General features: G+C 43.7%; 1 protein-coding gene across 4 annotated transcripts in view; it reads left to right on the top strand.

The window, feature by feature from the left end:
• The window catches only part of pitpnm3 (PITPNM family member 3), a 130,983-nt gene extending 106,483 nt beyond the window's left edge, over positions 1 to 24,500 (top strand). Inside the window, exons 13-22 of one of the 4 annotated variants that reach the window (XM_036961372.1) lie at positions 495 to 611; positions 12,185 to 12,301; positions 12,753 to 12,901; positions 13,185 to 13,334; positions 16,896 to 17,079; positions 17,343 to 17,471; positions 17,712 to 18,102; positions 18,886 to 19,023; positions 20,740 to 22,598; positions 22,650 to 24,500. In XM_036961372.1, the coding sequence (XP_036817267.1) occupies positions 495 to 611; positions 12,185 to 12,301; positions 12,753 to 12,901; positions 13,185 to 13,334; positions 16,896 to 17,079; positions 17,343 to 17,471; positions 17,712 to 18,035 (1,170 nt within the window). In that variant the 3' untranslated portion in view covers positions 18,036 to 18,102; positions 18,886 to 19,023; positions 20,740 to 22,598; positions 22,650 to 24,500. The remainder of the gene's footprint in view (positions 1 to 494; positions 612 to 12,184; positions 12,302 to 12,752; positions 12,902 to 13,184; positions 13,335 to 16,895; positions 17,080 to 17,342; positions 17,472 to 17,711; positions 18,103 to 18,885; positions 19,024 to 20,739; positions 22,599 to 22,649) is intronic. The other 3 variants (XM_036961373.1, XM_036961371.1, XM_036961374.1) reach the window with 3 other exon arrangements.
• Positions 24,501 to 25,409: the final 909 nt, after the last annotated feature.

Consider the following 25,409-nt stretch of genomic DNA (forward strand, 5'->3'; position numbering starts at 1 on the left):
GTTAAAAAAGTTTGAAATATCTAATAAATGTCGTTCCACTTCATGATTGTGTCCCACTTGTTGTTAATTCTTCACACAATGTTTGAAGGCTGAAATGTGGCAAAAGGTCGCAAAGTTCAAGGGGGCCGAATACTTTCGCAAGGCACTGTACATAGAGTCCACTCCATAGCGGATCATCCTCTAGCTATCCTGTTAATAAACCTCAATCTTCCTCTTGACAAATGAGCTCCAGTTAGCATCTGTGACTGTGTACACCTCAAGATAATGACAGTCCTAGTTTTATTCTCTCTAAAGTGTGTTTGAGCACCAGAGGATGAGTATTCCATATAATTGTTTTGTCTGTAGGTCGTGTGACACTCCACTGATAAATGTGCATCCGGTGCCTAAATGTAGACTAGGGATTCTGTTTGAGAAGTGCCGTCATACCGAGTGGACTAAGCCGGCGGTGGATTAATGGACTGTGTGCGTGCGTGCTTGTGTGTGTGTTCATGTAGCTCATACGATGCGACAGTGTGAAGGCCCAGGAAGCTGACAGCAAGGACTCAGCCCCCTTCTCTCCATCCAGCCCACGGGAGAAGTGGCTTCGCAGGAGGACGCATGTCAAACTGAGGGTGAGGAAACCAGCATGACTTATTAATGGAAGATAAAGGACAGTTCAGTAGGAAGCGTCAATATTAGCCCCACACTGTTGATTCTATGGCTATGTCCGAAATGGCACCCTATTCCCTTTATAGTGCACTACTTTTGACCAGGGCTCTGGATAAAAGAAGTGCGCTATATAGAGAATAGGGTCCCATTTGGGGCAGATTTGGGATTACTGTGTGTATTGTAGAAAGAAGCTATTTGTAGTACGTTCAATCGCTTTATGCGGAAATTCCAATAAATATTGAATCATCTTTAGTTCAAACATTTTATAATTGTATCTCAGTCAGAGACAAAGCGATAAGAACGTGTGCGCACACACAGGCACGCATGCACACACACACACTTATGCACACACTTTTACCGTCAGCTTCACACATCTTGTCACGATCGTCGTCAAGGAAATGACTGGACCAAGGTGCTCCACCTCTGGCTCCCCCCACTTTGGTGGCACCTCTGGTGCGGGGGACCCTCGTCGCAGGCCCCGGACTGGGGACCCTCGTTGTAGGCCCTGGACTGGGGACCCTCGTTGTAGGCCCTGAACTGGGGTCCCTTGTTATAGGCCCCGGACTGGGGACCCTCGTTGCAGGCCCCGGACTGGGGACCCTCGTTGCAGGCCCCGGACTGGGGACCCTCGTTGCAGGCCCCGGACTGGGGACCCTCGTTGTAGGCCCCGGACTGGGGACCCTCGCTGCAGGCCCCGGACTGGGAACCCTCGCTGCAGGCCCCGGACTGGGGACCGTCGCTGGAGGCCCCGTACTGGGGACCGTCGCTAGAGGCTCAGGACTGGAGACTGTCGCTGGAGGCTCCGGACTGGTAACCATCGCTGCAGGCTCAGGACAGGGGACCGTCGCTGCAGGCTCCGGACAGGGGACCGTCGCTGCAGGCTCCGGACAGGGGACCGTCGCTGCAGGCTCCGGACAGGGGACCGTCGCTGGAGGCTCCGGACCGCGGATCAACGCTGGAGGCTTCGTACCATGGATCCTCACTGCAGGCTCCGGGCCATGGATCATCACTGGAGGCTCCGTGCCGTGGATCATCACTGGAGGCTTTGTGCCATGGATCATCACTGGAGGCTTCATGGCATGGATCATCACTGGAGGCTTCGGGCCATGGATCATCACTGGAGGCTTCGGGCCATGGATCATCACTGGAGGCTTTGGGCCATGGATCATCACTGGAGGCTTCGAACATGGGGCCGGAACAGGTCTCACCGGACTGAGGAGATGTACTGGAAGCCTGGTGCGTGGAACTGCCACAGGGCTTACCAGGCTGGGGAGACATACTGGAGGCCCGGTACGTGGAACCGGAACAGGTCTCACCGGACTGGGGAGATGCCCTGGAAGCCTGGTGCATGGAGCAGGCACCGGATACACTGGGCCGTGGAGGCGCACTGGAGGTCTCAAGCGTAGAGCTGGCACAACCCGTCCTGGCTGGATGGTTACTTTCGCCCGGCAAATGCGGGGCGCTAGCACAGGACGCACTGGGCTGTGCAGACGCACCGGAGACACAGTGCGCTGAGCCGGCACAGGGCCGAAGAGACGCACTGGAGGCCAGGAGCGCTGAGCCGGGCACCATCCGTCCTGGCTGGATGCCCACTTTAGCCCGGCCAATGCGAGGAGTTGGAACATAGCGCACCGGGCTATGACTGCGCACTGGAGACATGGTGCGCATCACCGCATAACACAGTGCCTGACCAGTACCACACTCCCTACTGTGAGCACGGGGAGTTAGCCCCGCCAACCTCCCCGTGTGCCCCTCCAAAAATGTTTTGGGGAGTGGCCTCCCGGTCTTTCTTGCCAGCCGTGACCCTGTGTAACGCTGGGCCCCTTTACTAGCTGCTTCCACCTTCCTCGCTGCTTCCACCTGCTTCCATGGCAGGCGATCCTTTCCAGCCAGGATCCCCTTCCTTCCAGAATGTCCTCCCATGTCCACTCTGTCTGCTCCTCCCGGCCACCCCGCTTGGTCCGTTTGTGGTGGGTTGTTCTGTCACGATCGTCATCAAGGAAATGACCGGACCAAGGTGCAAAGTTGTAAGCGTACATTATTTTATTTTAAATGTCGCCAACAAATAAAACAATAAAATGAACGTGAAGCTCTGTAAGGCTATACATGCCACTAACAAAGACAACAACCCACAAATGAGAAAAGGAAAAAAGGCTGCCTAAGTATGATTCCCAATCAGAGACAACGATAGACAGCTGTCCCTGATTGAGAATCATACCCGGCCAAAAACAAAGAACCAGAAAGCATAGACTTTCACACCCGAGTCACACCCTGACCAAACAAGAATAAAGAATAAAAGGATCTCTACGGTCAGGGCGTGACACATCTTTTCGCAGCTTTCATAATTTTTGCCTCAACAGCCTTGGTCTGCTATAGATTAACATTAAAGTACACAGACACTAAATGGGCAATTTATTTGCCATTGTTGCTTCTGTGTCTGTGTGTGGGTTGAGACTTGAATGTTGTGTGTTTCATCTTCGATCATTGATGCTAGCACAACAAAACAATTACCTGATGCTCCAGCATAAAATACAACAAGACTACTGCCAGGCTGAAAGGTCAGCCCAGTCTATTTCTGGGATATCAGTATATTCAAAGCAAATAATTCAATAACAATGGGCTTTTGTCCTGTTATATTATGTACTGCGTGGCCCACTGGAACCTATCTCCAGTATATTTAAGGAAACTAGACATAGGATTCATTGGACTGTGTCTTACATGCTCTGCTCCAGCCTCCAAGCCTGTGATCTGTCTCTTGTCTAAGTGGTAGAGGAGCAACAGCTGGAGGAGGAGCAGCTTGGAGAACTTGACCACTTAAACTTCCGGCGCCGACAGAGATGGCCGCCTCGCTTTGCGTTCCTAGGAAACTATGCAGTATTTTGTTTTTTTTTGTGTTATTTCTTACATTGTTACCCCAGGTAATCTTAGGTTTTATTACATACAGTCGGGAGGAACTATTGGATATAAGAGCAACGTCAACTCACCAACATTACGACCAGGAATACCACTTTCCCGAAGCGGATCCTCTGTTTTGCCCACCACCCAGGACAATGCATCGGATCCCAGCCGGCGAACCAAAACAACTACGCCGTAAAAGGGGCAGACGAAGCGGTCTTCTGGTCAGGCTCCGGAGACGGGCACATCGCACACCGCTCCCGAGTATACTACTTGCCAATGTGCAGTCTCTTGACAACAAGATAGATGAAATCCGAGCAAGGGTAGCATTCCAGAGAGACATAAGAGACTGTAACGTTCTTTGCTTCACGGAAGCATGGCTCACTCGAGATATGCTATCGGAGTCGGTACAGCCAGCTGGTTTCTTCACGCATCGCGCCGACAGAAACAAGCATCTTTCTGGTAAGAAGAAGGGCGGGTGGGAATGCCTTATGATTAACGAGACGTGGTGTGATCATAACAACATACAGGAACTCAAGTCCTTCTGTTCACCTGACTTCACCTGAATTCCTCACAAACAAATGCAGACCGCATTATCTACCAAGAGAATTCTCTTCAATTATAATCACAGCTGCATATATTCCCCCCCAAGCAGACACATCAATGGCCCTGAATGAACTTCATTTGACTCTATGTAAACTGGAAACCACATATCCTGAGGCAGCATTCATTGTAGCTGGGGATTTTAACAAGGCTAATCTGAAAACAAGACTCCCTAAATTCTATCAGCATATCGATTGTGCAACCAGGGCTGGTAAAACCCTGGATCATTGTTATTCTAACTTCTGCGACGCATATAAGGCCCTCCCCCGCTCTCCTTTTGGAAAAGCTGACCACGACTCCATTTTGTTGCTTCCAGCCTATAGACAGAAACTAAAACAGGAAGCTCCCGCGCTCAGGTCTGTTCAACGCTGGTCCGACCAATCTGATTCCACGCTTCAAGATTGCTTCGTTGACGTGGACTGGGATATGTTCCGCATTACGTCAAACAACAACATTGACGAATACGCTGATTCGGCGAGCAAGTTTATTAGCAAGTGCATCGGTGATGTTGTACCCACAGCGTTTATTAAAACATTCCCGAACCAGAAACCGTGGATTGATGGCAGCATTCGCGCAAAACTGAAAGCGCGAACTACTGCTTTTAATCAGGGCAAGGTGACCGGAAACATGACCGAATACAAACAGTGTAGGTATTCCCTCCACAAGGCAATCAAACAAGCTAAGTGTCAGTATAGAGACAAAGTAGAGTCGCAATACAACAGCTCAGACACAAGAGGTATGTGGCAGGGTCTACAGTCAATCACGGATTACAAAAAGAAAACCAGCCTCGTCACGGACCAGGATGTCTTGCTCCCAGACAGACTAAACAACTTCTTTGCTCACTTTGAGAACAATACAGTGCCACTGACACGGCCCACTACCAAAACCTGCGGACTCTCCTTCACTGCAGCCGATGTGAGTAAAACATTTAAACGTGTTAACCCTCGCAAGGCTGCAGGCCCAGGCTGCATCCCCAGCCGCGTCCTCAGAGCATGCGCAGACCAGCTGGCTGGTGTGTTTACGGACATATTCAATCAATCCTTATCCCAGTCTGCTGTTCCCACATGCTTCAAGAGGGCCACCATTGTTCCTGTTCCTAAGAAAGCTAAAGTAACTGAGCTAAACAACTACCGCCCCGTAGCACTCACTTCCGTCATCATGATGTGCTTTGAGAGACTAGTCAAGGACCATATAACCTCCACCCTACCTGACACCCTAGACCCACTCCAATTTGCTTACCGCCCCAATAGCTCCACAGACGACGCAATCGCAACCACACTGCACACTGCCCTAACCCATCTGGACAAGAAGAATACCTATGTGAGAATGCTGTTCATCGACTACAGCTCAGCATCTAACACCATAGTACCCTCCAAACTTCATCAAGCTCGAGACCATGGGCCCTGTGCAACTGGGTACTGGACTTCCTGACGGGCCGCCCGCAGGTGATGAGGGTAGGTAACAGCATCTCCACCCAGTTGATCTTCAACACTGGGGCCCCACAAGGGTGTGTTCTGAGCTCCCTGTTCACTCGCGAATGCATTGCCATGCACGCCTCCAACTCAATCATCAAGTTTGCAGAAGACACTAAAGTGGTAGGCTTGATTACCAACAACGACAAGACGGCCTACAGGGAGGAGGTGAGGACCCTCGGAGTGTGGTGTCAGGAAAATAACCTCACAATCAACGTCAACAAAACAAAGGAGATGATCGTGGACTTCAGGAAACAGCAGAGGGAGCACCCCCTATCCACATCGATGGGACAGTAGTGGAGAGGGTAGTACGTTCTCAGCATACACATCGCGGACAAACTGAATTGGTCCACCCACACAGACAGCGTGGTGAAGAAGGCGCAGCAGCGCCTCTTCAACCTCAGGAGGCTGAAGAAATTTGGCTTGTCACCAAAAGCACTCACAAACTTTTACAGATGCACAATCGAGAGCATCCTGTCGGGCTGTATCACCGCCTGGTACGGCAACTGCTCCGCCCACAACCGTAAGGCTTTCCAGAGGGTAGTGAGGTCTGCACAACGCATCCCTGGGGGCAAACTACCTGCCCTCCAGGACACCTACACCACCCGATGTCACAGGAGGACAACAACCACCTGTTCACCCCGTTATCATCCAGAAGGCGAGGTCAGTACAGGTGCATCAAAGCAGGGACCGAGAGACTGAAAAATAGCTTCTATCTCAAAGCCATCAGACTGTTAAACAGCCAACACTAACATTGAGTGGCTGCTGCCAACATACTGACTCAACTCTAGCCACTTTAACAATGTAAAAATTGATGTAAAAATGTATCACTAGCCACTTTAAACAATGCCACTTCAAAAAATGTTTACATACCCTACATTACTCATCTCATATGTATATACACTGTACTCTATACCATCTACTGCATCTTGCCATCTTGATGTAATACATGTATCACTAGCCACTCTAAACAACGGCACTTTTATATGTTTACATACCCTACATTACTCATCTCATATGTACTGTATATACTGTACTCGATACCATCTACTGCATCTTGCCTATGCCATTCTGTACCATCACTCATTCATATATTTTTATGTACATATTCTTTCATTCCTTTACACTGTGTGTATAAGGTAGTTGTTTTGAAATTGTTAGGTTAGATTATTCGTTGGTTATTACTGCATTGTCGGAACTAGAAGCAGAAGCATTTCGCTACACTTGCATTAACATCTGCTAACCATGTGTATGTGACAAATAATTTTGATTTGATTTGGGATTTGAATATGATATATGTTATAGCCGTATTGTTATACAGTCTCCTGGTGTCCTGATAGACTTCATCTGGACACTGCCAGCTCATCCAGGGAATAGTGATACCATTCAGAGGGCCCTACCTGGCATCAGTGACGCTGTGACTTCAGTTCACTATCCTAGTAAGGGGCTCTTTGTCACTGATGGAGTGGGGCCACCGCTGTAAGACAGGGGTCTGCCTCTCCTCTCCATTTCCTCCTCTCAGTGTGTGTCTGAGGGCAAGGTGAACTCACCACTCACCCGGTGTGATAGCAATATGTTCTGCTATTTTCTCATGAGACAGGCATTCATGCAGAGAGATTCAGCAGTGACCTGTAGTAGAGACATGTGGCCACTGTCCAGATATTAGAATCAATCTGGCCTTTCAGCCTATTCACAGACATGCCAGTGTGTAGAAGTCTGTGTGTGTGTGTGTGTGTGTGTGTGTGTGTGTGTGTGTGTGTGTGTGTGTGTGTGTGTGTGTGTGTGTGTGTGTGTCATGCTGAGATGCCACAGCTTCAGCATGGCTCAGTACTGGCAAAGATTAATTATTGACAAACTTAATCAAAATGCAAATTGTGTTGTGTCTGGAAATGTTTAATTGCTTCATTAGATGACATTAGCTGGGGTCCCACTATTCATGATACAGGGACTACTGTTTTTCCTTTAGATTTTGTAACCAAACAGTCAATTTGGGGCGGCAGGGTAGCCTAGTGGTTAGTGTGTTGGACTAGTAACCGGAAGGTTGCAAGTTCAAATCCCGAGCTGACAAGTTAACCCACTGTTCCTTCATTTAAAATAAGAATTTGTTCTTAACTGACTTGCCTAGTTAAATAAAGGTAAAAATAAATATTTAAAAAATTGCAGGAATTCCAATCACTGTCCTTGGTGCTGTCTCCACTTGTAGCCTAGGCTGTTTGTTTACCATTCATGTGGTAAAGTCAGTAACAGGCCATATAATTGGCGATGGTAGGCTTATCTTATTAAAACATTTGGGCAATGTCCAATTGTCCTTGGCTCGAACATGCGGTGCATTTTCGAAATGTGAATGCAACGTGTGTAGTCGAATATTTCCATGTTGAAGCCAATAAAAAACAACTAGATAGGCTACATGTTTGTTATAACGAAGTCTATTGTAGGGTTACTGTATGTTATAACTAGATCTATTGTAGGGTTACTGTATGTTATAACTAGGTCTATTGTAGGGTTACTGTATTTTATAACTAGGTCTATTGTAGGGTTACTGTATGTTATAACTAGGTTTATTGTAGGGTTACTGTATGTTATAACTAGGTCTATTGTAGGGTTACTGTATGTTTGTTATAACTAGGTCTATTGTAGGGTTACTGTATGTTATAACTAGGTCTATTGTAGGGTTACTGTATGTTATAACTAGGTCTATTGTAGGGTTACTGTATGTTATAACTAGGTTTATTGTAGGGTTACTGTATGTTATAACTAGGTCTATTGTAGGGTTACTGTATGTTATAACTAGGTATATTGTAGGGTTACTGTATGTTATAACTAGGTCTATTATAGGGTTACTGTGTGTTATAACTAGGTCTATTATAGGGTTACTGTATGTTATAACTAGGTCTATTATAGGGTTACTGTATGTTATAACTAGGTCTATTATAGGGTTACTGTATGTTATAACTAGGTCTATTATAGGGTTACTGTGTGTTATAACTAGGTCTATTATAGGGTTACTGTGTGTTATAACTAGGTCTATTATAGGGTTACTGTATGTTATAACTAGGTCTATTATAGGGTTACTGTATGTTATAACTAGGTATATTGTAGGGTTACTGTATGTTATAACTAGGTCTATTATAGGGTTACTGTATGTTATAACTAGGTCTATTATAGGGTTACTGTATGTTATAACTAGGTCTATTATAGGGTTACTGTATGTTATAACTAGGTCTATTATAGGGTTACTGTATGTTATAACTAGGTCTATTGTAGGGTTACTGTATGTTATAACTAGGTCTATTATAGGGTTACTGTATGTTATAACTAGGTCTATTATAGGGTTACTGTATGTTATAACTAGGTCTATTGTAGGGTTACTGTATGTTATAACTAGGTATATTGTAGGGTTACTGTATGTTATAACTAGATCTATTGTAGGGTTACTGTATGTTATAACTAGGTCTATTGTAGGGTTACTGTATGTTATAACTAGGTCTATTGTAGGGTTACTGTATGTTATAACTAGGTCTATTATAGGGTTACTGTATGTTATAACTAGGTCTATTATAGGGTTACTGTATGTTATAACTAGGTCTATTATAGGGTTACTGTATGTTATAACTAGGTCTATTATAGGGTTACTGTATGTTATAACTAGGTCTATTATAGGGTTACTGTATGTTATAACTAGGTCTATTATAGGGTTACTGTGTAGTGTTTAATAAACCATCTTCAATGGATAAGACAAACATCCATGCCTCCTGCCCGAAGAGCCCTTAGGCCCATGTGTGCACACATTGCCCTTTATGCCCATAATACGAGAGATGCGATTTATGATTTCACGCTTATGAGCCAATCCTACACTGAACAAAAATAGAAACACAACATGTAACGTGTTGGTCCCATGTTTCATATCCACAAATGTTCCATATCCACAAAAAGCATATTTTGCTCAAATGTTGTGCACAAATGTCTTTACATCCCTGTTAGTGAACTATTCTCTTTGCCAAGATAATCCATCCACCTGACAGGTGTGGAATATAAAGAAGCTGATTATACAGCATGGTCATTACACAGGTGCACCAACACAACACAATGGCACAGATGTCTCACATTTTGAGGGAGCATGCAATTCGCATGCTGACTGCAGGAATGTTCACCAGAGCTGTTCCCAGATAATGAAATATTAATTTCTCTGCCATAAACTGCCTCCAAAGTTATTTTAGAGAATTTGGCATTATGTCCAACCGGCCTCACAATGGGTTTTGGCAATTTGAATGCACAGAGATAACGTCACGAGATCATGAAGACCATTTTTTTTTAGGTATTTGTGACCAACAGTCCCAGTCATGTGAAATCCATAAATTAGACCCTAATTTATTTATTTCATTTGACTGATTTCCTGATATGAGCTGTAACTCAATAAAACCTTTGGAATTGTTGCATGTTGCGTTTATATTTTTGTTTAGCATATTTAGAAATATTGTTGTTGTTTTAAAATACAGATGGATTGTTTTCCATTTAATTAGTTAAGAAACCAAACTTACTAGAAAGATTCACCATCCATGGATTTAGGTTGAGAAAACCTACGTGCTTCGAATGCAATGCAATTTTGTCTGCTATTTCTGAAGCAGATGGTTTCGTGATGCTTATAAAACATTACATTTGGGAGCAGTATAACAGCATTCTCTTTATATTGGATCTTTATCCAGCTCCTGTGAAAAGTTTGGATGTGTGTCAAACCCTCCATAGTCTAAGTTGCATTGACTGTATAATATGCCCACGGGGAGGAATCATGGTCCCTGTAACTGTATTTAGACAGCCTATTTTAAACAACTTGTTGTTTCATTTATTAGAATGATATATGATATACTTTTTAGGCCTTATCAATAGCCTAGTGAATGTAATCTTGCTTATTGACTATGTTTGACATGTTCATGTCCAGACTGTATTTGACCTGTATCAGTGTGAATGCTATAACCGATGTTTAACAATGTAGTTCCATTTGAAAGAAATGCAATGAGAACATTGTGGACTGCAAACATTTCAATATATGTAACGAATATGGGGCTGGCTATTTAACCCACTAGGCTATAGGGGGCTGGCTATTTAACCCACTAGGCTATAGGGGGCTGGCTATTTAACCCACTAGGCTATAGGGGGCTGGCTATTTAACCCACTAGGCTATAGGGGGCTGGCTATTTAACCCACTAGGCTATAGGGGGCTGGCTATTTAACCCACTAGGCTATAGGGGGCTGGCTATTTAACCCACTAGGCTATAGGGGGCTGGCTATTTAACCCACTAGGCTATAGCGGACTAACACTTGAATTGGAGTTGATGAAAACGCAATACATAAATAAACAACTTGAAGCAACCACATATTTAGCCATTGAGCATGTTCTGATTAGTCAGTGAGGCGTCAACCCTCGACACACACACACACCTTGTTTATTCATCAAAACCCAGCCCTTTCGCCCCACCGCCAGCTACTGCTCCCATAATTCCAGTTGTGAAAATAGCAAAAATATTTCTGACACACTCCCGCACCTATAGCGCTACAACCCTTTGAAATTACCCTCTAAGTGTTCCTGAAAGTTTCCTTCAGTCAAACCTATCCCCAATTATTCTATCTCCAACCACCTGTGGTTGTTAGGACTGAGGTAACGCAGCATGGCGTTACTGTAACAGAGCCAGGGAACTACATCTGTAAACTCCTCTGCTTTAATTTGTCATTAATATCCCACCAGCTCAGCAATGAAGTTGGTTTGTGTCCCAAATGGAACGCTATTCCCTATGTAGTGCACTACTTTTGACTAGAGCCATATGGGCCCTTGTCAAAAGTAGTGTGCACTACATATTGAATAGGGTGCCGTGTGGAGTTAGAGGACTTCTCCTTAGCTCAGCTCATTTAGGGTTATTCACCCTGCTCTTTGAAATTAGATGTAGTGAAGGGGAACCAGAACCACACTGCTACTGTAGCCAGGCTTCATGGAGATTTGACACCCTCTTTTGGTAAGGTCCTGTAGTGCACACTTATGAGACTCCTTCACCACACGATTCAAATGTGATGCATCAAAACAGGGATAAATTGAAAAATAGGGCTATTTTTCATCCTTCTTTTGACATCCCATTTCCTCCTGCCGATGTAAACACTACGTCTGAGGAGGAGTGATGCAGAAAGTAATGGAAGACAAATACGAAGTCCCAAATGGCGCTTTATTCCCTTTATAGTGCACTACATATGACCAGGGATCATAGGTCTCTGGTCAAAAGTAGTGCACTATATACGTAATACACTCTTAGAAAAGAGCGTTCCAAAAGGGTTCTTCGGCTGTCCCCATAGGGTAAACCTTTTTGGTTCCAGGTAGAAACCTTTTCGGTTCAATGTAGAACCGTCTGTGGAAAAGGTTCTACATGGAACCCAAAAGGGTTCTATCTGGAACCAAAAATTATTCTTCAAAGGGTTCTACTTGTAGGTTCTAGATAGCACCTTTTTTTCTAAGAGTGTAGGGTGCCATTTGGGATGCACAAAAACTAAAGAGTAGTGACAGTAAATCTCTTCTCCTCATGCAGAATGTGACTGGCAACCACAGGGTGAATGATATCATCGCCACAGAGGAGGGACCACAGACGCTGGTTGGTCGGTTCATGTACGGCCCACTGGACATGGTGACTCTGACTGGAGAGAAGGTGACGACAACACAAGACACTGCATCTCAGTGCAAGAGGCCTCACTGCAGTACCTGGTTCAAATCTAGGCTGCATCACATCCGGCCGTGATTGGGAGTCCCATAGGGCGGCGCACAATTGGCCCAGCGTCGCCTGGGTTTGGCCGGGGTAGGCCGTCATTGTAAATAAGAATTTGTTCTTAACTGACTTGCCTAGTTAAATAAAGGTTAAATAAAATTTTAAGAAATTTGCAAACTCTATTTGCCCTATTTACAACACTAGAGTTGCGACACTTTTAAAAGTGTCTGCATTTCAAAAAAGTGAAATTTATACTTATGGTGGTCTGACAAAGGAATTTGCTTTGACAGACATCAACACTAAAGTTTATTGAAGGGAATTAAATTGCGGCCCTGAACTGGTGGTATCATATCATCATATCATCTTATCATGAATCTATCTTGTCCTCTCCCAGGTGGACATTCTCCTAATGACCCAGCCCCAGTCCGGCCGCTGGGTCCACTTTGACACAGAGGTGACCACCAGTAGTGGCAGAGTGGTCTACACCATCCCCAAGAGCAAGAAGCTGGCCACCGGGGTCTACCCTATCAAAATGATGGTCAAGTAAGCAAACAACTCCTTTTTATTTCTTATTGATATGCAACCACAGCATGTTTGTTATAGTATGTTAGAGGTTGTATCAGTAATGAATTGGATGCGGGTTGGGACGAGTTCCCATGAAAGTGGAGGAATACTGAATTGAATTATGGCCCATATCAGTGATGGAGGTAAAGTACTGTGAAGCTCTAACAGTGTACTCACAGGTTGTTGAATAACAAGGAGCCCCAGAGGTGCCTACAGTAGCAATCATCCTCCCCATCTCCCCCTCTCTTTACCTCCTACCCAGGGGAGATCAGACGAGTGCAGAGGCCTACCTGACGGTGTTGCCCAGGGGGATGGAGTGTGTGGTGTTCAGCATCGATGGCTCCTTCGCTGCTAGCGTCTCCATCATGGGCAGCGACCCTAAAGTCCGCCCCGGAGCAGTGGACGTTGTCAGGTAACTCATGCGTGCGAGTGTTTGTGTGTTTGTGTTTGTGCCTTCCAGCTTTTGTTTGATTAAGGAGCAGTTCAAGCAGAGAGAAATTATTAATGGAATGTAAATAATAACTCAATTTCAACGCCTACAAGTCATCTGTTCAGCTCAGAATATGATCCTTGTATTTTGTCACATTAAAGGGAGTTTGTAGGAAGTTGCTAACCAGTGTTAGCGCAAATGCTAACTAGAATTTTGTTACTTGAGAGCTTTATTCTAAAATGGATGAAAAACCAAAAAAATCATCAATCTACACACAAAGCGAAAACAGGTTTTTAGATTATTTAAAAAATGTATATAATCTAAAAAAACAGAAATACCTTATTTACATATGTATTCAGAATCTGTGCTATTAGACTCGAAATTGAGCTCTGGTGCATCCTGTTTCCATTGATCATCCTTGAGATGTTTCTTCAACTTAATTGGAGTCCTCCTGTGGAAAATGTAATTGATTCGACATGATTTGAAAAGGCACACACCTGTCTATATAAGGTCCCACAGTTGACAGTGCATATCAGAACAAAAACCAAGCCATGAGGTCAAAGGAATGACCAAGAACCCGGTGGTCATTCTGACAGCGCTCCAGAGTTCCTCTGTGGAGATGGGAGAACCTTCCAGAAGGACAACCATCTCTGCAGCACTCCACCAATCAGGCCTGTCATGACTGCCCTGATCAGGTCAGGTTACAGGAGACCACAACCCTACAGATTATCTCTCAACCCCAACAGAGAAGGAGAGATCTAGGGGTCTGAAGATGTGGGGGTTTTATGACCCCTCACGCCCCTGGTAAATCTCAGGACACAAACAAATTCCTTTGTCCTGTTACTATGGAGAACCAGCCTCAGAACATTAAACATGAAATAAAAGGACTTTGGAACAAAGGTTTCCATCAGCCACAATGGTGGTCATGATGATAGATGGAATATAGAAATGTATGTCATTTTTGTTTTGTTATTAAAGGTTAATAGATGACGTTATTACGAAAACATTGTAACATCAACAGTTTACCTAGTAAATGTTTGATGTTTATACATTGTACGTTGTATTGAAAATATCCAAATCAAAGAGAATGTTTTGGTAAAGATGAAATGTGAAGTTAGTTGTCTAAAATTGGATTTGAGTACAATCTAGACCTTGCCTCATAATTTGGTACGCCCAGAGAATTGCCCTAAAGGGGGTTATGCCCACTTCTGACACGAGGGTATAAAACCTGTGAGTAAAGAATTTACAGACAAGACTACATGACCCAAGCTGCAGCTAAGGTCTAAAAAGTCAACGAACCCAGAACGCAACACAAGTTTGAAGTTTGAAGACAAAGAAATATTTTTCTACCCAAGCTACGGATGAGTAGCTGTGTCTAAGCGGGTGAATTCAAGTCAAACCCCCTTAGCATCCAATCCCAGAGAATCGTGGTATCGAAACGGTTTCATTCCTATTCTGTGAGCTCTGAGCTACAGAGCTGTCTGTCCTCAGAATACCCCTTCCAGAGCAAGGGTGAGGGAACAGCCAAAAGGACACTGACATCGTGAGGACGACCAGAAAGGTGCGCCGGAGAAGTGCGTCATCGAGCAGCCTGAACGGTCCCCTGAACGGTCCACGCAGAGAATCCTCTGAGATCTTCCCCACGTAATTACATCATTATATTCTGACCCATAAGAGCGGCAGTTTGGGGCAAGGCTAGGGTTAGAATAGCATAGCTGACAAATTCACCCAAAGGTATATTTCTCTCGTGTACTTTCTTTTTCCTTTCTCTCTATGAAATCCCCATTTTGGGTAACACACGCCATAGTGTGTTGGCCCGTTATACTAAGTTCTAATCAATAGCCTACAATGTGTTTTGTCTATGTGTATATTTTATCATCATTTTAGCTTTCTCGTAAATAAATATTCAACTAAGATTGGTGTGGTACGAAGATTTACCCGGGTCCGTGCAGATTCACGGGCTATACGACGTTCAGAAGGGGATTGTAGAGGTAACTGGTTAATTAGCGGCTGTTGTAAAATCGATTTTCTGATATTCTTTGAGGTAATTTGGGAAATAGAAACTCAATATAAACTAGTTTTCCCATGGTGCCCAAGGTTAATGAGTTAATAATTGCTTGATTCAGTTAATCAAGCAATTATAAACTTTTAATCATTCGATGAACAACAGACGTCATATTAACTAATACAACGTCACGACAGGCCTTTATGGTAGAGTGGCCAGAGGGAAGCCTCTCCTCAGTAAAAGGCACATGACAGCCCGCTTGGAGTTTGTCAAAGGCACCTAAAGACTCTCAGTGTAACCTCTGTTGTCGGGAGAAGGAGAAGACCAAGGTGCAGCGTGGTAAGTATTCATAATACCTTTTAATCAATACGAATACTTGAACAAAAAAATGACAAAACGACAAACGAACAGTTCTGCAAAGTGCAATACACAAAACAGAAAACAACTACCTACAACCCATAGTGAGAAAACAGGCTGCCTAAGTATGGTTCTCAATCCGAGACAACGATTGACAGCTGCCTCTGATTGGGAACCATACCCGGCCAAACACCTAGAAATAAAACACAGAGAACAAAACATAGAATGCCCACCCCAACTCACGCCCTGACCAAACTAAAATAGATACATCAAAAAGGAACTACGGTCAGGACGTGACGCTCAGACCATGAGAAACAAGATTCTCTGGTCTGATGAAACCAAGATTGAACTCTTTGACCTGAATGTCAAGCATCACTTCTGGAGGAAACCTGGCACCATCCCTACGGTGAAGCATGGTGGTGGCAGCATCATGCCGTGGGGATGTTATAGCAGCAGGGACTGGGAGACTAGTCAGGATTGAGGCAAAGATGAACAGAGCAAAGTACACAGAGATCCTTGATGAAAATCTGCTCCAGAGCGCTCAGGATCTCAGACTGGGGAGAAGGTTCACCTTCCAACAGGAGAACGACCCTAGGCACACAGCAAAGACAACACATGAGTGGCTTCTGGACAAGTCTCTGAATGTCCTTGAGTGGCCCAGCCAGAGCCCAGACTTGAACCCGATCGAACATCTCTGGAGAGACCTGAAAATAGCTATGCAGTGACGCTCCCCATCCAACCTGACAGAGCTTGAGAGGATCTGCAAAGAAGAATGGGAGATACTCCCCAAATACAGGTGTGCCAAGCTTGTAACATCATACCAAAGAATACTTGAGGCTGTAATTGCTGCCAAAGGTGCTTCAACAAAGTACTTTGCTTTTTATCTACATTTGCAATTTCTTTTAAATAATTCGCTTTGTCATTATGGGGTACTGTGTGTTGCTTGATAACGGAAAAAAATATTGAATCAATTTTAGAATAAGGCTGTAAAAAGTAAAGGGGTCTGAATACTTTCCGAATGCACTGTACCTTTAACTTCCTTCATACTGGACATAAGAAATAATAAGAAAAAAAAGAAAATAAACCATAAATCTCAGAGGAATATTATTGATGTCAGTCTGTCTTCATGTTCAGTGAAACGACAATTCTCAGAGGAATTGATCTATTATCTTTGTGTCCAGACACTGGCAGGACCTGGGCTATCTTATCATCTACATCACAGGGAGGCCAGACATGCAGAAGCAGCGCGTGGTGTCATGGCTGTCCCAACACAACTTCCCCCAGGGCATGATCTTCTTCTCTGAGGGCCTGGTCCACGACCCACTGAGACAGAAAACCATCTTCCTCAGGAACCTAGTGCAGGAGGTACATTACATACATGAAGCAGTGGATATATCTTTCTTGCTCTCATCTCAACTCCTTGTCTTTCTATATATCTTCCTCTTTTTCTTTCTCTCTTTCTTTTTCTCACCCCGTCTATATATCTCTCATTCTCTTTTTTCTCTCCCTTTCTTTCTCTCTCTTCCTCTATTTCTCACGCACACTTCCTTGGTTCTCACATTGACATTGACTGTGGGCCTCCATCCCTCTCTGTCTATCTCTCTCTCTGTTCTATCTCTCTTTGCCAGTGTCACATTAAGATCAACTCAGCCTATGGCTCCATGAAGGACATCTCTGTGTACAACATGCTGGGTCTGAGTCCTTCACAGATTTATATTGTGGGCAGGCCTTCCAAGAAGTACCAGAATCAATGCCAGGTAGACATCAGGGGACTGTACACTCCTCTTCTACTTTTCTTTAACGATCAAGCTAATGGCATTGACTCACTAATAGCTATCGATTGTGTTTTGATGTATCTATTCCAGTCTGTCTGTGGCTTTTGTTCTTTCCTGTCACTCTCCATCTCTCTCTACCTGTTTAGTGTTCCATTCTTTATCTAACATGGCCAATCTCACTAACTCTCGTTCTCTCTCTCTCTATCTCTCTCTTTCCCATAGTTCCTAAGTGATGGCTATGCAGTGCACCTCTCCTCACTGCAGTTTGGCCACCGGACCAGACCCAAGAAGACCTCCTCGGTCCGCATGGTCCTGAGGAAAGGCTCCTTCGGCCTCTCTGCCAAACCTGACTTCCTGTGTAAACGCACCCACCTGAGGAGAACCATGTCTGTCCAGCACCCTGACCCTCCCTGCACCCCCAACCCTAAGCCTGAGCGGGCCCAGAGCCAACCAGAGTCTGATCAGGATCCCGGGGGAGGAGGAGGGGGCGGCGGCCATGGTGTCTGGGGGCGGGCCTCCATACACCGTGGAGACGCCACACCCTGACAGACAGAGAGAGATGGAGGGAAGATGGACAAGGTGGAGGACAAGGGTCTCATTGTCCATGGCCAAGGTGAGAACTCACACTTAAAGGGTTTAAATTGCCATATATTATACTCCTACAACTATATGATCATACTGTCTCTCTATAATAGCAAAAAACTAAAAAATATCCCCCCAGAACGTGTTTTTGAGTTGTTGTACTTGAGGCTGTGAAAATATATTGTCTCTCTTCCATTGTGTAATGGAAGAGTCATTAACTTTACTGCAGCATAGTAGCAATTATGTCATGTGAATAAATTATTAATTCTGAATAATTTAGACATTCACCTTTGGTTCTTCAGCATTGTGTCCTAAGCCTTTGAGAACACAAGGCTTTGTAACGCATTCACTCCAACACAGATTGATTTGCTTTGCTCATATTGTACTCTGGTGCAGTCAATAAATGTTCACCTTGATTTTGTTATGTTTTGTGGCGCGAGGGTCATCACAGCTGAAGTAGGTGCTGCAGGCATTATGATTTATACAGCTAAACAGAATAATAACAGCTTTACTGTCTGAGAGGAGGAGAGAGGGGCAGAGAGGAAGAGAAGAGAGATGGAGAGGGAGACTGAGAAATTGGAACATGGAGAGAGAGGCTGCAGTCAGAAAGATGGAGAGAGATGAAAGAGAGAGAGGGATGGAGAAAGAAAGCGAAAAGGAAGAAATCGAATGGGGAGACCAGACAGAGAGAGCAGAGATCAGTCTGTATTCTCTCTCATAAATATTCATGAAGGAACCTGCGGTAGCTGTGCTATTATTAGGAACAGCTCCTTTATTTTCAACGCCCAATGCCTCCTATTTTCCCATTTTACAGAGCCGCATAGAGGGCCTGATGAGCTACAACTGGAGTGTCCAATCAAGCACGAATAGTGTTTCTGCAATTACGGAGATTGGAGTGTGGGTGCTGTCACTTCAGTGGGCCTGTAGGAACTAATCTAGTTGGCTTTTGTTGGTAATGATAATACACAGGTGTATAGGATAATTCACTGTTCACTTATACAGCTGAAGTCGGAAGTTTTAATACTTAGGTTGGAGTCATTAAAGATCATTTTTCAACCACCATTTCTTGTTAACAAACTATAGTTTTGGCAAGTCAGTTAGGACATCTACTTTGTGCATGACACAAGTAATTTTACCAACAATTGTTTACAAACAGATTATTTCACTTATAATTCACTGTATCACAATTCCACTGGGTCAGAAGTTTACATACACTAAGTTGACTGTGCCTTTAAACAGCTTGGAAAATTCCAGAAAAGTATGTCATGGCTTTAGAAGCTTCTCATAGGCTAATCGACATAATTTGAGTCAATTGGAGGTGTACCTGTGGATGTATTTCAAGGCCTACCTTCAAACTCAGTGCCTCTTCGCTTGACATCATGGGAAAATCAAAAGAAATCAGCCAAGACCACAGAAAAAAAATTGTAGTCCTCCACAAGTCTGGTTCATCCTTGGGAGCAATTTCCAAATGCTTGAAGGAACCTCATTCATATGTACAAACGACAGTAAACACTATGGGACCACGCAGCCGTCATACCGCTCAGGAAGGAGACGCCTTCTGTCTCCTATAGATGAACGTACTTTGGTGCAAAAAGTGCAAATCAATCCCAGAACAACAGCAAAGGACCTTGTGAAGATGCTGGAGGAAACAGGTACAAAAGTATCTGTATCCACAGTAAAATGAGTCCTATATCGACATAACCTGAAAGGCTGCTCAGCAAGAAGCCACTGCTCCAAAACCGCCATAAAAAAAGACAGACTACGGTTTGCAACTGCACATGGGGACAAAGATCGTTGAAGAAATGTCCTCTGGTCTGATGAAACAAAAATATAACTGTTTGGCCATAATGACCATTGTCATGTTTGGAAGACAAAAGGGGGATGCTTGCAAGCCGAAGAACACCATCCCAATCGTGAAGGACGGGGGTGGCAGCATCATGTTGCTTTGCTGCAGGAGGGACTGGTGCATTTCACAAAATGGATGGCATCATGAGGGAGGAAAATTATGTGGTTATATTGAAGCAACATCTCAAGACATCAGTCAGGAAGTTAAAAGCTTGGTCGCAAATCGGTCTTCCAAATGGACAATGATCCCAAGCATACTTCCAAAGTTGTGGCAAAATGGCTTAAGGACAACAAAGTCAAGTTAGTGGAGTGGCCATCACAACGCCCTGACCTCAATCCCATAGAAAAGTTGTGGGCAGAACTGAAAAAGCGTGTGGAGGCAAGGAGGCCTCTACAAACCTGACTCAGTTACACCAGCTCTGTTAGGAGGAAAGGGCCAAAATTCACCCAAATTATTATGGGAAACTTGTGGAAAGCTACCTGAAACGTTTGACCCAAGTTAAACAATTTAAAGGCAATGCTACCAAATACTAATTGAGTGTACGTAAACTTATGACCCACTGGGGATGTGATGAAAGAAAAAAAAGCTGAAATAAATCATGTACAATGATTCTGACATTTCACATTCTTAAAATAAAGTGGTGATCCTAACTGACCTAAGACAGGGAATTTTTACTAGGATTTAATGTCAGGAATAGTGAAAAACTGAGTTGAAATGTATTTGGCTAAGGTGTATGTAAACTTCCGACTTCAACTGTATATGGCTTTGGGCTTTGATTGGAATAGGAACCACTAACCTAAACAAATCTTTCTTTCTTTTCAGTGTTGTCACCTATATTGGATCTTCTGCTGGTATCCGTTGTGTTAACCTACTGCTTGGCTGCTTGGCCCTCTACACATCTTCAACAGCTTCTCCATTCCCAGGACTCATGTCTAATATTCCTCAAGCTTTCACCTAATGCTTGAAACAGCCATGCATTCATCCTAATGCTGCCTCTCAAGCTCAAATTATGTCCAAGTTTTTTCAGTGGCAGTGCTATTGAAACAGTATGTTGTTTTTTGTCAAGCAAAGAGAGAGACACTTTGGTCATTTGTATCATGGTGCAAAAACACTTGCTACAGAACAGGAGATCAACACACAGACGCCACCACAGTCAAATGCTAGAAGACTCCCTCTCGTCCCCCACTGGGAATAGCAACAGAGGAGATCCTGTTGAAACCTATGGAGCAATGTTCTAGCCCAAGCAATATACCATCAGAAGATGTTCCAGACAGTGTGTTCATTGACCTGTTGTGTTGACAGGTGGCAGAGCTACACTGACAGACTCCTGCAATTATCCTTTATACACATAGGACAGACATCTTGTCCCTCTCTATGGTCTGTGTCCCCAGGAGTGCTGTGGGCCTCTGGCTGCTTCACACTGTGGACATTAACCTTATGTTCCTCAGCCCGGCTGACCTGACCTAACCCCACTCCAGCCTCAGCCCTATAGCCATCCATCCATCCATCTCTCCCTCTCTCATTCAGTTAGTCAGTGAGGCAGAACACAGCTTCAGACAGCAGCATGGTAGGGGGTCCATGGCCACTGAACCGACGACAGAGTGGACAGCCGAAAGCTGCTCTGTCTTGCACTATCCAAGTACTACAGTATACCGCGGTGCTTGGTGTTCTGTAGGTCTGAATCCTAAAGGATGTGTTGTATCTCAGCACACTCGCTGCAGGCTGTGACAATGCCTGTGGAATGCTGTTACTCCTGGTGGCTCAGATACAATAGCGGGATTTGCTTGCTGTTGTTGTGATCTTATATCTGACTGCAGATGTGGAACTACATGTTTTACTCCTCTGTCAGGATCCTGGGCATGTATGGATGGACTGAGTATGATGTGCTTTGTAAAGCTGTTTGAGGGAATGGTTGTACTGAATTGACCCAAAATTCTTTACAAGGTTGTGATGAGATAGACTCAGACATCAGAGTAGTCATGACGACCTCACATGAGGAATGATGAAACAACTGATTGAATATTGTTATTGTCAGAAGTCTAAAAGGTGGAACTGACACTGAGAAGTGAATATGTTCTATGAACGGTATATCTTTCAATAGATCCTAACATTCCTGTGGGGTGAAATAACATCATTCAGAATGTTCTAGCTACCATCCATTTTAGGAAAGCTTACAGCTTGAACTGTAAGAGTCGTCGTTGGACTAATGAAGGGGTGTGTCTATTGATATGAGATACCATGTCATCATATCTACTCTACTATGGTGGGTTAGTAAAAGATCTGACCACTCTGTGCAACTCACATATTTTTCTATAATGAAAACTGTGTACAGAAATATTTTAAAAGTGTGTTTTTTTAACATGGTTGTTTAACGTGACTGATAGTTACTTTTGCCTTAAATTGTATTTTGTTGTTGTGTAGAATTATGAAAATTACATTATTATCCTAATTGCTTGACCAAAGTAGGAGTTTGACATTCATGAGAAAGTGTGTTGTATCAACTTGATATTTTGTCTTGTATACATTTGAAGTATATTCTGAAAGGGAGTCATGCGTCATGCATGCACTGTGAGTGTGTGTTATTGTGTGTGTGTACGTTTCTGTATATTCAAGTATTAAGTATTTATGGTGTAAATACCTGTAGCTCCAATATGCTCCTGAGCACGACAAGTAAAGACCATGTATTCTGGAGGGAGAAGTCAAAGGTTGGTCAGTGTTGCCTGTTCTTCAAGGCAGGAGTAGTATTGTGTTCTTCAAGGCAGGAGTAGTATTGTGTTCTTCAAGGCAGGAGTAGTAGTGTGTTCTTCAAGGCAGGAGTTGTACTGTGTTCTTCAAGGCAGGAGTAGTACTGTGTTCTTCAAGGCAGGAGTAGTATTGTGTTCTTCAAGGCAGGAGTAGTACTGTGTTCTTCAAGGCAGGAGTAGTACTGTGTTCTTCAAGGCAGGAGTAGTATTGTGTTCTTCAAGGCAGGAGTAGTACTGTGTTCTTCAAGGCAGGAGTAGTACTGTGTTCTTCAAGGCAGGAGTAGTATTGTGTTCTTCAAGGCAGGAGTAGTACTGTGTTCTTCAAGGCAGGAGTAGTATTGTGTTCTTCAAGGCAGGAGTAGTATTGTGTTCTTCAAGGCAGGAGTAGTATTGTGTTCTTCAAGGCAGGAGTAGTATTGTGTTCTTCAAGGCAGGAGTAGTATTGTGTTCTTCAAGGCAGGAGTAGTATTGTGTTCTTCAAGGCAGGAGTAGTAGTGTGTTCTTCAAGGCAGGAGTAGTACTGTGTTCTTCAAGGCAGGAGTAGTACTGTGTTCTTCAAGGCAGGAGTAGTATTGTGTTCTTCAAGGCAGGAGTAGTACTGTGTTCTTCAAGGCAGGAGTAGTATTGTGTTCTTCAAGGCAGGAGCAGTAGTGTGTTCTTCAAGGCAGGAGTAGTATTGTGTTCTTCAAGGCAGGAGTAGTACTGTGTTCTTCAAGGCAGGAGTAGTACTGTGTTCTTCAAGGCAGGAGTAGTAGTGTGTTCTTCAAGGCAGGAGTAGTATTGTGTTCTTCAAGGCAGGAGTAGTACTGTGTTCTTCAAGGCAGGAGTAGTAGTGTGTTCTTCAAGGCAGGAGTAGTACTGTGTTCTTCAAGGCAGGAGTAGTATTGTGTTCTTCAAGGCAGGAGTAGTATTGTGTTCTTCAAGGCAGGAGTAGTACTGTGTTCTTCAAGGCAGGAGTAGTATTGTGTTCTTCAAGGCAGGAGTAGTACTGTGTTCTCATATGGGTCAGATTTAACACGAGTGTCTCACCAAGAATTGCACTGGCAAGGTTTTTATAACTGTTGAGAAAGAGCAAGAGCTTTTAGAGTTGTCTCAGCGTTAAGCTTCAAACCCCATTGACTGGAGAAGAATCCTCCCCGTTGGCAGGAAACCAGAAGCATAGAGTTAGTTATTTGCTTTCCTCTTTTATTGAACCACATAGAGTAACACACCTTCGGGCCAGTACCTAAGCTTACTAAACTAATGACAGAACAGTAGCTATATTTAAAACATGTGAATGTAAAAATGTTTCTGTATCCCCATCCCTATAATAATGTCAATAACATACCAGCAACGATGTCCTGGTCTGGGTGAATACTGTTTGATAGGATGATATACACTTTGACTTGTGATTTGTATCTTGATCATGACAATGTCATCTGATCGTGACGATGTCTTAACTTAACCCATCAATATAATGTGTTGTACACTGTATGGTACTCACTGTATTTTCAACGACACTACCATTGGGTGTTGTACAGTACACTATTTACAGTCATTCTGATTTCAGCTGGCCTGTTTCCTATAAAATGTGGTGGGAAGGGCAAAACAATTGGCATTCAATATTTTACATAATTTATGTGAATGAAGTGATATGTCTTTATTTATTGTCATGCTGTTCTATCTGGAGGAAAACTGTATGGTCAGAGTTACACTGCTGCAGAAATCAAATTGAACATTTTGTACAGTTTTAATGTAGTGGAAACATTTGTTTATATGATATAGTTTCCTGTAATTGTGTTATTGGACTTCAACCATCTCTCACTATCCTGCCAGTAATAAAAAATGAGCACAGACAAACACTCAATTTGGTTCAATGCTCCTTGATTAACTGTCTCCTCCAGCTCTAAGAATCAGTCCTGAGAACTTCCTCCCATCATTCTAATGACTCCATCAAGCCCATAATCACACAGCTTTGTGCAGACCTCTTCTTAATATTTATGCTAATCCACAGCTATTTGGAAAGCTTCACCAGATAGCCCACATTGTCAAACTTAACCCTGAAATTGAACCCCTCGCAGCCTTATTTTGACTTCCTGTGTCCTTATCCTTGTTGTTATGAATCTCATTTGTCTTTGGTATATTAATGGATATATTAATGGGGAGAAAAGTTAGTTCACAGGAAGTCTGTAGAAAGTATTGCCTACTTTTTGACATCATTTGTTATACTGCCAAGCCTCTCTGGCCTGATCAATATCTGGAATGAAGGCTTTCCCTATAAGACTCATGTAGTCATTGTCACTGGTAATTTCAAAGTCAAACAAACATGTACTTCTCCATCAAATACACTCTGAGGCAAAACAAAAGCTTTCTAGACTTGATAGTATAGGGATTATGATCACTGCAACTCTATTTATCCTCATTCACAGTTACCAGGCTTACAGTATGTAGTAACTATTGTTCTTCTGAACAGTTTATTAGAGTTCCACCATTACCTCTCTTCTTCCACATAAAGAATTCCCTTAATTGTAAAGGCTTTTTGAAGCCTGGCAGAGTTGTTCCTTTGGGCTATGATAGGAGTCGTGACTTCCATCTCATTCAGTTTGATTAATTGCACTTGATTTCTTTGGCTGCAAAGCTATTCCCTTAAATGGTCGACAACACAGCAGAGGGCCATCATGCCATGCAATCACTTTGAAATATGGCTCACACAGCGGGAGAGAGGGGACTGGAAAGGCAACAACATACTCGACACACAAACTCGTCTCA

Source organism: Oncorhynchus mykiss, chromosome 24 (genome assembly GCF_013265735.2).
Source record: "Oncorhynchus mykiss isolate Arlee chromosome 24, USDA_OmykA_1.1, whole genome shotgun sequence".
Classification (NCBI taxonomy): Eukaryota; Metazoa; Chordata; class Actinopteri; order Salmoniformes; family Salmonidae; genus Oncorhynchus; species Oncorhynchus mykiss.